This window comes from Nothobranchius furzeri, chromosome 16 (genome assembly GCF_043380555.1).
Source record: "Nothobranchius furzeri strain GRZ-AD chromosome 16, NfurGRZ-RIMD1, whole genome shotgun sequence".
Lineage (NCBI taxonomy): Eukaryota > Metazoa > Chordata > Actinopteri > Cyprinodontiformes > Nothobranchiidae > Nothobranchius > Nothobranchius furzeri.
Window position 1 is genome coordinate 58181794 of NC_091756.1, and position 15564 is coordinate 58197357.

General features: G+C 41.9%; 1 protein-coding gene across 1 annotated transcript; it reads right to left on the reverse strand.

Moving 5' to 3' along the window:
* Positions 1-341: 341 nt before the first annotated feature.
* Positions 342-13584, reverse strand: scinla (scinderin like a). Its single transcript, XM_015962312.3, has 17 exons — positions 13447-13584; positions 11596-11785; positions 11345-11499; positions 9167-9328; positions 8917-9066; positions 8711-8797; positions 6814-6946; positions 6599-6687; positions 6290-6496; positions 5102-5235; positions 4820-4910; positions 3425-3595; positions 3172-3346; positions 2974-3089; positions 2789-2866; positions 1255-1315; positions 342-1154 (listed from the first exon to the last, which is right to left on the reverse strand). Exons 2-17 carry the CDS (start codon positions 11771-11773, stop codon positions 1015-1017), a joined length of 2127 nt encoding a protein of 708 aa, XP_015817798.3. The 5' UTR covers positions 11774-11785; positions 13447-13584; the 3' UTR covers positions 342-1014.
* Positions 13585-15564: the final 1980 nt, after the last annotated feature.

The following is a 15564-nucleotide window of genomic DNA, read 5'->3' on the forward strand; positions in this document are numbered from 1 at the left end:
TATTAAGCACGGCTGTTGAAGACTTTATTGCATTTGAGTCCCTTCAGTAAGTCCAGCCAACATATTTCATATTCAGAATGCACACTGTCCACTGAGGTGGACATGTAATAAACTATGTGTAAATTAAATGTTACAAAAAATATGTAAATATGAAATTTCTTTCATTCACACCTAAAGATGAATGAAAAAAATGTTTAAAAAATCATGGTTGAAGATTTCATAATTCATGCATCAAAGGGTTAATTAAATGTCCATTCTTCCTCTGTGACAGTAATAAAATTAGGGACTGGTTTATCATTTCTTTGATGTGTGCAGAAAGAGGCTATTTTGGGACATTGTGGTTCAGTAATCAGGCTTTTAAAACAACATGCAGTGTGTTTTCCAAGACGCATTGTTACAATTAAATAATCACCATCTTCTTTCATTTTGATGCTAAATTTACTCGAGATTACACAACTTATTTCTTCTTTGTGCTGGTGAAAGTTCTCAGTTTGGGGTTTGAATGAAGGCCACTGGACGTCCATGGTTTCTTGAAGATATTTCGCTTCTCATCCGATGAGCTTTGTCAATTCTGACTGGAATACGGAATCATGCGTACAGCTGTTTGTTGTTGAATAACGAGCTGAAACTACTTATGAATACCCGTCTCCATTCCTCCTGAGGAGTTGCTGATGTTTTAACCCTCCCTTTGGTGTTGGAAAGGTTGTTTTGATAAGATGCAAGAGGGTGTGGCCTAGACAGAAATGGGTCAAAAAATAATTATGTAATTAAATGAACGCATGAAATAAACAATGAAAACAAGCATAAAGTTTCTCAGCTAAAGCAACAAAAACAGGGTGTGAGATGTTGATGGGAATGACGGTGAGACTGTAATACCTGACACCCGTACAGGAGTTAAAATCAGCTCACAACATCAAGATTATGAATTAGGTTTGAAAGCGTTCAAAAGAGCCGCTAAGAGGAAGTTAGTTGTTTTTTTTTCTCCTAATATTTTTGGGTGTTGGCTTGCTTCCACTAAACGTGACTCTTGTCCCACATGTTGGCGTCCCATGCATGGAACCAGCCGGTGAAGGAGGGTGGCTCCTGTCCCTGCTTGATGGTGGTGATGGGGATACCACTGCGACCAGAGGGGTCAGAATTCACGTAGTCTTGGGCTAAGAGGAGAACAAGAAAACCTTTTTTAGTTTATTTTTGTTGATTTTTTTTATTATTTTGTTTTTGCTTGATTAATTAATTAAATTTTTTTTTTTTTACCAATTTTTGGTGCTCCAGATTTCTCAACATCATTGGCTTCATTTCCAATCCAAATAAAGATCTGGGAACAAAATTAAATAAATTAGATTAAAACTAGAATAAACAAAAGAAATCTTTCTCATTCAAGATTTAACCCTCCCACTGTCCTCATGAGTGACCTCGCCAGGAAAGTTGACCATTGAGCAGGGTTGATGGCTTATCCCTTGAGGTCCATAGGGCAGAGGTGCCTTGAGGTCCATGTCGCAGAGGTAGGGATGGGTACTGAATTCGGTACTTTTTAAGGTACCGACCGAATTACATAGTACCGACCGAGCGCCGATTCACGCCATTTCAAACGGTGCCTCGTTTCGGTACCCGTCCTTCATAACGAGAATTTGCCAAGACAGCTGCGCATGCACAAGAGCGTTATGTCGTCGGTCGCTGCGAGCCAGTTGTAAACAGAGCAGTTGGTAGAAAGAACGCACGCTAAAGCTTGGGTCCACTTCACTAAATGTGGACTCCAAACCCTGCAAGCTCAGCTGTGATGTGGCTCACTTCTATTTCCACGGTGATGATGAAACCAGCAACAACGATCTAAGTGAGACATCATCATCTTAATCTGTTCCGGTAGGTAAATAAAATGTTTAAGATAACGCTTGCTTGATTTGTTAGCTTCCGTTTCGCTAATGGTGCGTTCGCTTTCTCCTCGGAACTCCGAATTTCCGACTAGAAGAACATGAATGCGCACTAAAGTTTGGCTTCACTTTACTAAATGCGACAGGTGATTGGGTGAAGATGAAACCAGTGACAACGATCTAAGTGTGAGGCATCATCATTTTAATCTGCTCCAGCAGCTAAATAAACTGTTAAAGATAATGTTAGCTTGATATGTTAGCTTCCATTGCCACCGTTGTTATCAGCTAATGGTGCGTTCGCTTTCTCCTCGGAAATTCTAACTTTCCAGTAGGAAAAATCAAATGAAAAAAGACGGCAAAAGGAATGAAGATACACACAAAATTTAGTTCACAGTAAAGATGTTTGCTTCAGTTTAATTATCAGCTTATAAAACTACAAGGACAATGTTAAAATACAAACAGTTGTATGTTATTTATCGTGATATTTATCAATTATGGTTATGTATTGAGAAAAATATATATTTAATTATAAAAGAGAATTAAAATAATAAACACTCAAAAGTATCGAAAATTGGTACCGTTAAGTACCGGTATCGATTCGTAGGTACCGGGAGTTAGTACCGGATCGATTCAAATGTCAAAGGTACCCATCCCTAGGCAGAGGTGCCTCGAGGTCCATGTGGCAGGGGTGAGGAGTGATCCCTACCTCACCTCTGCCACATGGACCTCAAGGGATAAACCATCAACTCTGCTCAGTGGTCGACTTTCCTGGCGGGGTCACCCATGAGGACAGTGGGAGGGTTAAGAATATCAGTCACTGTTGTAAAAAAACGCATTTAACTATGAAATGGTCTCATCTGACACATTTAAGTAAAGGAGCATTTACGCCTTCACTGCCCACCCCGTCATGCATGCCAAACCTGATCAGAAATGTCCAGAAGCATGATGTCATCAGTTGCCAGATCCAGCTGTGTAAATTCACCGGGCACCTCCTCCACCTAAATATTTAGAATCACATTAAAATCCATAAATGTTTTATTCTTCGGTTCCCCGCCAAATATCAGCGGCGTCACCGTTTATAAGTTCAGTAAACCTGAAAACTCACTGTGAGCCTTCCAGACTTGTTTGAACAGCCAAATAGACGTGGAGGTTTGACCATCTTCTGAAGGGTCTTGGAGGTCTGGTAGTCTTTCTTCCCACCGAGTGCTGACCAGAAACCAGCTGGGAACAAAGATGTTTTACAGAGTTAACGGGTTTACTCTAAAGATCACAACGTGATTTAATCTGTACTTGAGAAGCTCACCAGGCTCTTTTGTCTCATCCACATCGGTGGCAGTTCCTCCCAGCAGGGTGGCGACATACTTAGCTGCGTGCAGCTCATCTGGATTTGCTCCTTTTCCTTTCCACACGAACAGGGAGTTGGACGACTTCAGCACAAACACGTCGTTGGTGTTCAGAGACGAAGCCGTGGCCTCCACCTGTGAGACAGACAGGAATGGCGTCCACTGTGTTCTAAATCTGCATCCCGTCATACTGACTGTATAAACAAAGCTGACCTCCACAGCTCGCGTGGCTTTCGTGGAGCTCTGGCGGATGTGGAAGAGCCGCGTGCTGCCGGCTTTGCTTTCGCCACCCTTACGGGACGTCCCTCCCAAGTAGATGACCATAGGCTTGTCCTTAAACAAGCTCACGAGATGCGGGGGCTCTTGACCCTGGGTGACCCGGACCTGAGGACACATAACAATACTTTCATATTTTTAGACATGTGTTTATTTTAGACTCTGAATATTCACCATTGGTTCATCTGTTGAGGATGGAGTAACTCAAGTTTAGGGGTCCCTCTTTCCCACCAAGCTCTCCTGTGTACTTACCTCTTCTAAGGCCAATTTAAATTCTGATCATAACTGACTAGCACAACATAATGGCTAAATGTAATGAGATAAATCAAATGACTGGAATATTTCAGAAAAACATGCTCAGTTTCAGTGTGTGTGTGTGTGTGTGTGTGTGTGGGTGTGGCCACCACCGCAATATACTGCAAGGCTCGGACTTCTCTCACCAACAAGAAATACTATTTTATGGCTAGGCTGCTAACTAAAGACATAAAGAAGATATAAAGAACAAGCTATTCAAAGTTAACCTGGTCTTCATCAACAACAATTACTTGTAAGAACTAAGCTTCGTCCATCCTGAGGGGGTTAGAAGTCACGTTTGGGGTGTGAGTATGGGCCTTTGTAGCAAATACAGGCAGCAGTAGCTCCGATCAGAGGTTGCAGGATCAATCCCAGCTCCCTCCGGGATCCCTGCTGTTGTTTCCTTGGGCAAGACACTTGTGTTGGTGGTGATGAGAAGAGCTGACAGCACAAAACTGCAGCCTCGCCTCTGTCAGACGTCCCCAGGACGGCTGTGGCTACAAAGCAGTTTACCGTCACCAGCAGTGTGTGAATGTGAGAGTGTGTGAGAGTATGAATAAAGGGATGATTAAATGTAATCCATTATTATTATTATTATTATTATTATTATTATAGTTGTTGTTGTTATTGTTATTATTATTATTATTATTATTATTATTATTATTATTATTATTATTATTAATAATAATACAGAAAAGCCTAGGACTCCGTTATTGTTTACATATTTATCTAGATTTGTATGTTTTCTCAGCTGACGTGCTCCTCAACAAAATATCCATTTTCTAAAGTTCAAGAACATCTGGTGGGTGGTGAATAAATCATTTTCTAGTTAGTTCTGCTCTGTAATTCATGTGTCAGCATTAATTCTAATGAGGATTTAGCTCCAAAAACCTTCTTGGTGACTTCTGTCAGCTTGAAACAAATAAAGCTGAAATGTGAAATAATTTTTATCCCAATAAAAAGCGTATGTTGTGTAACGTTTTATTTTCTTGTGGTACCATCTGGTTTTGTAAAAAAGCCTCACGTGTAACTTCTTACCTGAGTCGGTAGCCCTCCCATGGAATCGTCCAGTTGGACGGTGAGAAAAGCAGAAGCCGTCAGCTCATCCTGAGAACACTTCTTGCCCTGCCTGCAGGGACAGCCACATTGTGTTCAGTATTAAATGATGTGTTCAGACTTTGGGAAGTATATTTCAAAGTGTGAAGAGTCTAGGAATTTTTTTGAATGTCGTTGTGCATCTGTGACATTACTTTATAGTATTAGTAGGGAGCACATTCCTGAGCTTGTTCCTTCTTAGAATACTGAGAAAGTTGTACCTACCAGGTGTAAATGATGTGCTTCTGTCTGCCTCCATCATTATACGTGTAAAGCACCAGGTAGCAGTCACCACCATAGAACTGTCCATAGCTGGATGGGTCCACAGGTGCTTTGTCTCCTCCTTCCACACGCCAGATCTGTGGATACCCACAACTGTCACACGTTTGATTGAAGAAAAACAGCATGATTACTGCCAAGTTACTGCCAAGAACACTGGTGCTCCACAGGGGTGTGCACTGAGCCCACTCCTGTACTCACTCTACACCTACGACTGCACGGCCACTAGAAACTCCGACATCATTGTGAAGTTTGCGGACGACACCACGGTGGTGGGTCTCATCACCAACGATGATGAGGCGGCCTACAGGGAGGAGAACAGCGCCCTGACCCACTGGTGCCAAGACAACCATCTCATCCTCAATGTCGCGAAGACAAAGGAGTTAATAGTGGACTTTCGGAGGTGCAGAGGAGTATACACCCCCATCACCATCAAAGGCGACGCGGTGGAGATAGTGAGCAGCTTCCGTTTCCTTGGTGTTCATCTGGCCGAGGATCTCACGTGGTCAGTGCACACGGAAAATACAGTGAAGAAGGCACACGGCATGAGCCGTCGCATCCTCAGGACCTTCTATCGCTGTGCCATTGAGAGTATCCTCACCGGATGCATCACCACCTGGTATGGCAACAGCACCGCTTACAACCGCAAAGCTCTCCAGAGAGTAGTGCGGTGTGCAGAAAGGATTATTGGAGGTGAGCTTCCCTCCTTCCAAGACATCTACAGGAAGCGGTGCCTGAGGAAAGCGGGGAGGATCATCAAGGACTCAACTCACCCCAGCCATAAACTGTTCAGACTCCTTCCATCAGGAAGGAGGTTCTGCAGCATCCGGTCCAGAACCAGCAGACTGAGAGACAGCTTTTTTCATCAAGCCATCAGACTGCTGAACACTACATAGACACCTCACCCTCACTACTGGAACTTCAACATTACACACTCCACACAGTATATTAATGCCACTGTTTGTACATACCATCTTCCGTATATTATATATCTTGTCTTTTTATTTTTGTTGCTGTGCACGATTTTGTTGCTGTGAAGCTCGCACACAAGAATTTCACTCGCACGTACTGTACTAGTGTACTTGCACATGTGACGTGACAATAAAGGTGATTTGATTTGATTTATGACCTTACCTTGACCTTTCCAGAGCCGTCATCCACCATGCTGTGCTGGGCAGCCATAGCACTATTGCTGTGGAGCTTGGAGGGATCAAAGGGAATCTGCTCCACCTTAGCGATGTGACCCACGGTGTAAGTCTGGCCTGAGGACTGTCCCTCCAACCATTTGAAGAAGAACTGCTTAAACATAGTGGTTTCAGCTCCAGCAGGAATAACCTGCACCTGTACTTGACACAAATGCACAGAGGAATTAGTACGTTTATTGAAAAAAATGTTGCATGATCACGATATTATATTTGTCAGTCGGCGGTCCATCTGCGTTACCTTGGTTTTTGAGGAGTAATTCATGTCTTTGATGAAACTGTTTGCTGCTGACAGTGCTGCTTTGCGCTCGTTTGCGTTCGCGTCTCGTCCTGCGGCATGAGGTGTGGATCGGAGGTCAGCAGTGGCAAACTTTGGTAAAAGCTTTTGTTCCCAGGAACAGTATCTCTAAAAATGAATAAATGCTAGAAAAATAACCGATGTGAAACCCTGAATACCTTTCCAGACGAAAATGTTTTGATCCGATCCGTTGTCCAAGATGTAGCATTCACTCTGGGAGAGCAGGTCTTGTTTGAAGGGAGACTTTTCAGCCACCAGGGAGGTCTTCATGGAACCTGCGGCATCAGAAATCTAAAGAATACACAGGCGATTAAAACCTTTCAGTTTGTCAGCTAAAACATAGACACAGTAGCATTTATCGGTCCAGATGACAGACAGACAGAAGCAAAATTAGTCTGCTCTGCAGGCTATGCTTTACTGGAACCTCAGCAGCCCAGACCAGTAATGGGTCAGTTTGCTGGGTGGGACATTACTGCGACTGAGCAAAACAAAGATGGAGTCATCTCCTTTTTAAACGGTTTTGACATCAACTGTGGACCGTTTCGATTTAGGCTTTTCTTTGAGTCATGAGCAGATAGAGGCGCTTAGGTCCTTTATTTATAGAAAGGATGTGTTTGTATCTTCTTGACTGACTGACATCCCTAGCGGTGAGCACATCCCATTGCTCGCTGTCCAATAGCACGCAGAGAAAGTTCGAAAGACAACCATAGGTCCCGCCCCACGACTGACAATAGACCAAGCTCTGTCTAACCCCGGCTTTCCACGGGAGCCGTCAGCAGCACGTTACTGCAGCAGCACGTCTTGCTCGCGTAAGCTGCTGCTTGGCCCTTCCCACGAGACGCGAAGCAGCAGGGGAGCAGCTGTCACCGACCGAGCACGAAGTCACACGAGTGACTTCGTCAGTAAACACAACAACAAGCAGGAGAAAATTACAACATGGCTCCAAAAGGTTTGTTTTATGTTCTGTCCGTTTTATAATCGCCAATACGGACCTGAAAAACAAAGGAGACCGCTAGCTAGGTGATAACTTCTCACGGGGACGCACATTTAGTAACGTTTTTTAAAAGTAAAGCAACCGGAAGGCAGTACGTTCTTTATTCTGAAAATCTCGGGAGCTTCTCTTCATTTCCGCGTCCGATTTCCTGTCTTTCCTTCCCCAAAAATGTCGAACTTGACCCGTTTCAGAGGCGTCGCGCGTAGAAAATAGAACCGGCGCGTAAAGGCCGCGACATGCTGCTCCTGAGACGCGGCCGACTCGCGCTTCTGATGGCTCCAGTGGAAAAGGTTCTGTTGACCACAGCGGTTCCTATCAGCAGCTATGACGTGCTGCTGACGGCTCCCGTGGAAAGCCGGGGTCAGGTTTGTGGCCAGATTCTATATTTCAATAAAATAGGATGGCTTTCCAGGCTTGGAATTTTGATCAGGAGTGAGTTTTGTTTTTCAATATTCAGACTTCACGAGTCATCACTTAAACAAAAACAACTTCCTTGCATGGACTCTTTAACCTTTACTACAAATTTTACTGATATTTTACTTGGGTGGATTAGATTCATTCAGCTGTTGTTTGGATAGGTCTCAGTTGTCCAGCAGTTGGAGCACAATGTGGCCTCATGGTTTTAAAACATAAAAGACCAAAGGATCATTTTAAAGTTTTTGGGTGTTGAAGGCAGGCCAATAGTCTCTGGGACTGAAACAGAAAGTACTACTTTGTGGTAAACATGGAAAAAAAGTAATAATATTCGTGTTTTTCTTATTTACAGCCACTACATTTGCTATGTGATGATTACCTTTCGTTCTGTTGCTTAACACGCAGAGTAAAGCTCTACATTATGGAATCATTTGGGTTTGCATTATGAATATAAGACTGCTGATGTTTCAGCATGTTTGGCTATTTATCTGACCTTTCCTGAGACAGTGAACGCATCATGTTGAAAGTGTCAGAGCAAAAAGAGTTGAGAATCAAATGTTTTTGCCTTGCAAAACATTTTTTTACAAAAAAGTAGATGCACACTAGCAAATGGCTTAAGGCTTTTGGATGTTGCTGTGTATATTTACCAAGTACAGAGATGCTTTGCTCTTTGCAGCCCTTTCTGTTGGTACATCAGGTTCTCCTGCTGGGAGCTCTGGCTTTGGGCCAAGTTCCTATGAATAAACACAATTTGATTTTTATGTTTGTTTGTTTGTTTAAGAATCTTAAACAAAAGCAACTAAATCCTTGTAACAAGCACTGTTGGATCTTTTCAGCAAAGGTGAAAGCTCACCTTAATGACATCATCAGGTTCAGAACCCTCTTCAATCATGTGTACTTTAGCGCGCCCCTTACGCTCGTTGTCACGGATATCGTTGGCCATCTGAGTGGTTTTGAGGCGCTCGTAGCGGTTGCTGTCACTGCCAGACCAGTGGTAGATGTCCTTTTGTTTCACAGAGCAGAGCAGAAGAAGAAAAGCATTAGCTATGATGAAACTCTGCAACAGTAAGTCCGTCACGATCTCGTGTTTGTTTCTAGCTCACCTTCCCCAGGTCAATGATGAAGCAGTCTCCCTTGTTGAAGCTGCTCCAGGACAGGTTCACCTCCGTGGCTTTGATCGAACGACGACCTTTGACGTGCAGCAGGCGCTTTATATCCGTATCATTGGTAACGACATGCTTGAAGCCTGAAGCAGCTCCTCCTTGCTGTCAAAAAGGATTTCGTCATGGAAAAGCATTTAGTTTAAAAATACAACATGGAGGTGCTTCATGTGTTGTTTTTATCAGATGTTGACATTTTAAATGGCAAGAAGCAAAAACGTTACATTTTAACAGCTCTGTCACTAACAACTTTATCTTTTTTTAAACTTTTTTTTATCTTAAAGAGCAAGTTCACCCCTTACAAGAAGCGTACTTCACTCCCACTTCATGTTTGAAAAATGCAACAAATGCTGTTGCCTAGCAGACCGAGAGGGTGGAGCCACTAACAAATACACACACTCACGACATTGTGACATCATAATGTACCAGTTCACATCATAGCATACCTCTTAGCCAATAGCGGTGGCAGATTTAAATTCAAATGCAGTGAAGAGTTTTTACCTGACAACGGCACAACACTGACAGTTTCAGGCGGAAAATTAAAATTTTAACTAAAATGCACTAAAGTGCAAAACTATTGACTACAAGCGTCTGCAGCACGATTAGACACGCATTTATATAGTTTATCAGAAAAAAATAGTTGATTTGGGGGTGACTTGCTCTTTAAGTTTGGAAACAAACCAGCAGTTGACAAAATACTCTTCAAATCTCCTCCCTACCTGTTTGTTGCACAAACAACTAAAGTGAAGAAAAGCTTACGCCATTAACTCTCAGACCGTCGGAAAGATGATTTCTGTTTCCTCTTTCTGTTTACTGTCGCTCGGACCCGACTAGACTTAACGGCAAAACAGTTCAGTTCCAGGAAGGCAGTGCCCGTGTGATAAAGTGCCTTCGTAATAATTTTCAGTGCGTCTATTTTCTACAACATACAGGAAAAGATCATGCAAATCCTTTTAATGAATGAAAAGCATTTTTCAGTAAAAACTCCGGATTCACACGCTTGGAGGTGATTTCTCAAACTGGTTCCGATGAGCATGACAAAATAATTGTTGGTTATTTCCTTCACTAATTACGTTTTTAACACCTTTGGGTGGGGTGAAACAGGAGACTGCCTGCATGGATGTGCTGCTGGTGAATCTAGTGGAATGTGATGAATCATAGCCCTGAGCAGCAGGTTCTGAAAAGAGTTGTTTTCAAAACTTCAACATTTTACTCCCACGTATTCGGCGGGTGTAAAAAGGAGTTTAAAAGAAATTGAAGCAAGCTAAATGATGTGTGCGTGAGCTCTGCCAGGTCATGACCAGGGGCGGATTTAGGACTGAAGAAGATCCGGGGCTTAACACACACGCGCGCGCACACACACACGTGACACGCACTAGTCAACATCATACATATTTGTCTTGTACCACATAATTTTTAATCTGAAGCTACATATTAAGCATTTTCAGGGCAGAGTATTGTTCCTGTTAGTGTTTAGTGTGAGATGATAGTAAATATTCCCGTTCTTTCTCCAACAACTTTACCTGATAGTAAGCTAACTTTAGGCAAACCAGCAGCACAACAAACATTTTCAAATAAGACTCACAAACCTGAGTCAGCACCAGTCTCATCAAAGCTGGGGTTCTGTCGTTGTACTTTTGGTCTAAAAAACATCCTCATGTCCATCTTCACTCATGCGTCTCAGGCAGAGAGTGTAGAAGAAGCCGGCTGCTGAAGGGCTTCTTCTTCAGGAGTGGAGGCTCAGGCAGGCTGTATACAAACTACTGCCAGCTGCGCCCTCTCTGTTGGACTTTGGTACTGCAGGTTACTTCCGCGATTTAGATCCGGGGCTTTTCATAAAACATCCGGGGCTTCAGCCCAAGTAGCCGGGCCTAACGCCGCCCCTGCTCATGACATCAGCAGCGATTTGGTGTTTTGGGAGTGACTCGAGCGTGTCTCCGTTTGCCTTCTTTGCTGGTTCAAACTCTCCATAGAAACTTTCCATGGAAAATCTGAGACCAGACAGCTTCCATAGGAGCTAAAGATTCAGCTTCTCTTTTGAATAGTTTCTTTAATAAAAAATAAATAAATAAATAACGTATAATTATGAAAACTGGTGTTTTACATTCAAACTGAATTGACCTTGTACTTGATGCCAGACTTGAAGTAACCAAGAAAAGTGACGGACTCCAGGTTCTGGAACTCATTGAACTGCACCGCAGCTCCACGCAGGTGGTCATCCAGCTGAGTTGTCAGAATGGCAGCAGCTCCACACTCATCTTTGGAGGCTTCATCTCCTGCAAAACAATGAAGGAAATGGAAAAAAAAGAGTCCCACTTAAATAAACGAGGATTTGACACCATAAGCAAACACTCTGAATGAATGAGTTTCACCGATCCATGAGTGCACGTTGTAGGAAGGAGCTGGGGTGGTGAAGAGCACGATGTACGCATCTCCGACGTAAAAGTCTCCATAGAGCTCAGGTGGAACGGGTTTCAAATCCATTTGCTCTATGCGCCATACCTGTAGGCCAGGCTTCTTCCCGGCAGTCTGAAACTCTTTGTGAGCCATGGTGCTTAGGGCCTGAGAAGAGATGCAGCTTTGGTGATACATTTCACATCACAGAAAGTCCAATCAAAAATATCCTGGAGACACAGAGCTGCACAGTTTCTGCCTCCAAACAGGCGGGATTAACTTTTGAAGCTTAAAAAAATTCCAAACTTCTGAAATGTATTTCAGAAATTATAAAACTGAAACAATAATTTTGTGAAAACACATAAAATATGTCAAAATGCTACTTTAGTCAGTAGGCATTTCTATGATGTGTTTCACCAAAATCCCACCAATGCCATCTAAAACTTGCTTTAGAGCAGGGGTGTCAAACTCATTTTAGCTCAGGGGCCACATTGAGGGAAATCTAGTCCCAAGTGGGCCGGACCGGTAAATTAAAAAAATAAAAACTTCAGATTGTTTTCTTTGTTTTAATACAATCAATATGAAACAAGGCTGGAGCCTGAGGACAGTGTAGAACAAGTACAACACCTGAAGTGTACTTGAAAATTTGAAAAAAATAAAAAAATCAATAAATAAAAAAACATTCCTTAGTGATTCAAAGAGCTCACAGATCACATGGCAAGATCAGTTTCATGCAGCACTTAAAGTATATTTGACTCATTTCACTTTACATCTTTTAGCTTTCACCAGCACATCAACATCAGAAGTCACATCCTGAGTGGCGGCCAACTTCAGGATGTGATTCAAGTTCTTGTGTGAGCCTTGAGCGCAGCTTTGTTTTATTTATACTCATTACAGAGAAAACTTGCTCACAAAGATACGTTTATTTTCACTCTACATTGTAAAGTATGAAAATAAAGTTTACACAACCATCTCGCGGGCCGGATTTAACCTGCTTGCGGGCCGGATCCGGCCCGTGGGCCGCATATTTGACACCCCTGCTTTAGAGTGTTTTATTGCAAATGCCTACGTGCACAAAAAGAAAACTAAGCACGTGTTTTATGAAACTGCATTTTGTTTTTGCGTGTTTACTCTTTCCATCCAAAGCCATGGGGCATTATAACTGAGGCAATCATTAGATAATCACAGACAGGATAGTATAATGGGTGTTTCAGTGCTTATCATTAATATCAATTAAAAAAATCCTGCAGATAAAGCAACAATAAAAAATGCATACGAACAACTCTGAATGAACTAGAAGACTTTTGAGTTTTGCAGGAACACATGATTACTCCTCTGTTGAATCTCTCTAGTTGAACCTGTAATTCAGGACTCATATTTACTGAGCTGCTGTCAGAAAATGTTGTTTGATGTGTGTGTTCAAAGGGTGTGTCTGCTTTGTTACACACACCCAACTGTATTATTACATGTGGTAAAACAATGAGTCAGGACACACAACTAGACTTCATCAAAATATTTAGGGCTGTTGCTCAGCGAGTACGCCTCAATGGGAAAAAGAAAGTACTGCAGCCATGCCACACCCAATAACACAGATTATCTGCAAAATCAAGCATCAAGCAAGGAACTGTACCAGGAAAAATCAAAGTCAAATTGAATGTTAATTATAATGTTTTTGCTTAAATGCAGCTTAAAACATCTGCTATCAAGTCTCTTTAAAACTGTTTCTTCTGTTGCTTTATGTGTCCTCCATAATAATTTAAGACCAGACTTGTAGGAAATAGTTGCCAATGTGCCGCTGGGTGTTACAAGATAAAAACACATTTCATTACCTGGTGAAGAAAGGAGACAGTTACTGGGTGTGGAGAGGTAGAACTGCTGCTCTGCCAGGTTTCCGCAAAGTCTGCTTACTCTCCTCAGAGCTTTATAAGCAGCGCAGACGTCCGCCCTCACAGGAAGAGAAGTTCAGCTGCATCTGTAATTAGCCCTGCCTCCCAAACGCCCAACCACTTCCTTCATGCTGCAGTCAGTTGGTTTCAAACACTTGTTTAATTCATGCTTTGCACGTCTGTAAACTTTCATTCTGTCACATTTAAGGTGGGAAATATGATGTGCTTGGTAGGACATCTGTGGCACAACAGTGTGTCTGTGAAATGAAAAGAAAAACAACCCTTTAAATCCAGAAATATGAAACAATAATACATTTTTACAACGTTTGGTTTTAAAACGGAATAATTTCAGTTTTAATGTCTTTATAGCTACACAATAAACTGTGTTTTATTGTTTAATTTTATAATAATATAATAGTAATAAAATAATAAAATTGACCATGCAACTAGATGGCAGAAGTCATGTAATCGGATATGGCAGGTGTTTGATAAAGTACTAATACTGATACTACATCTGGCTGCTTTGTTACCAAAAGGGGATTGATGCTAACTTGCAGCAATAATCTAAAGAGTTAATGGTAATTTCTAAGCCAACACGTTTTGATAAAAGGCTTTTTATTTTCTATGAAGAAGCAAAAAGTTAGTTCATCTTGTTGTGTTGTAATTGATTCATTTGACAAAAATAGGATTGTTTACAATGGCCGCTGGTGAAATTTTGGCTTATTAGTCCATTTTTAGTATTAAAATTTGCTGGTTTAAAATGACAAAAGCTCCAAAACAATCCTTTATTTTCCTGTTCCAAATCAGCAGCTTGACAGCTAGTCAACTATCACATTTACAAATAAATTACACTATTGTATTGCTCACTTAAAGATACAAGTCTATGTGCCCAATGTGCCTTTAAGAGCAACTGCAGTTCCTTTTTGTCCTTATTCGTCATCTACCCAAAACATGCTCACCTCAATACTCGATTCCACCAGTAGGTGGCACTAACATGATTAAGAAATCAGAATCAGAATAAGCTTTATTGCCAGCGCTCCAGTGACCCAGAGCATAGGAACTTGACTCCGCAAACACAACCTGACCAAGGTTAAACACACACACATGTAGACAAAAACAGGTACAGGCAATCACGAGAGCAGCCAGAACGGCGCTCATTTCATTAGATGAAAAGGGCGTTACATGAGGATAATTGGGGTAAGGTAAAAAAAAAAAGGCATAGCAGAGTTAGTCCCTGCAGGGAGTAGCTCTATTATACAAAAAAACTCCTCAACATGGAAGCACGAACATCACAGTTACAAAACATCAGACTCCGATAGGGAGGCGGGGTGGGGCGGGATCCTGAATCCTTCAGATAGAATTAGATTTCCTGTTTTACACATTATAATCACATAAAATCAGAAGAAATAAACGTACTTTACCCCAACAACTACAGGTATGATTTCAGCTCAATTTGTAAAAACTAACAGTGAGTCTGTGTGAATGAGCGAGTGAGAGAAAGGAAAGGAGATTTAGCACCTTCAAGCATGCTAGCTAGATATTTCCTGTGGGGGTGCTATCGGCTGGCGCCCCAGAGATATTACATTTAGTGATTCTGACTGGCCAAAAGTTCTTCAGTTCTCCCTAGCGACCAAATGGGATTGGCTGTTCAGCTGCAATTCAGGGGCACTTGTCCCAGCACCCCAGAAGTGAGTCTGTTGGGGAAAATTCCCTGTTAAATGAGAGACCGCTGGTCAAAATGATGTGTAAATAATTCAGATTTCATGTGGGAACACACAATAAGGTAAGAGTGACACATTTAAAGAAAATATATGCATAAATGGTTTTTACTTGCTTGCATAGGGAGGATGGCAACCAAGCACCCCTATGGACGAGTCCCCACCAGTTGTTTAAAAAGGCAAATTACTTTACAATATACTGTATTGCTAAGAAGTTTTAAAATCAAAGCTCTGTGATTGCAAAAAAACATCACCAAAAGGTTTTCAAACACAGATTTGTAAAGTTTAAACACAGGATGTTTATTAGCAAGAACAACATCTCTTGAAAGTAATTGGACAACCC

What these genes read in the sequence shown, in the direction of transcription:
- scinla (XM_015962312.3), bottom strand. Translation starts at nt 11,773, where the DNA reads ATGGCTCACAAAGAGTTTCAGACTGCCGGGAAGAAGCCTGGCCTACAG. An exon ending in ATTACTCCTCAAAAACCAAG is followed by an intron (nt 6,497 to 6,598) that starts GTAACGCAGATG and finishes TGTCAAGTACAG; the next exon opens with GTGCAGGTTATTCCTGCTGG. An exon ending in TTCTGGACATTTCTGATCAG is followed by an intron (nt 1,316 to 2,788) that starts GTTTGGCATGCA and finishes TTTTGTTCCCAG; the next exon opens with ATCTTTATTTGGATTGGAAA.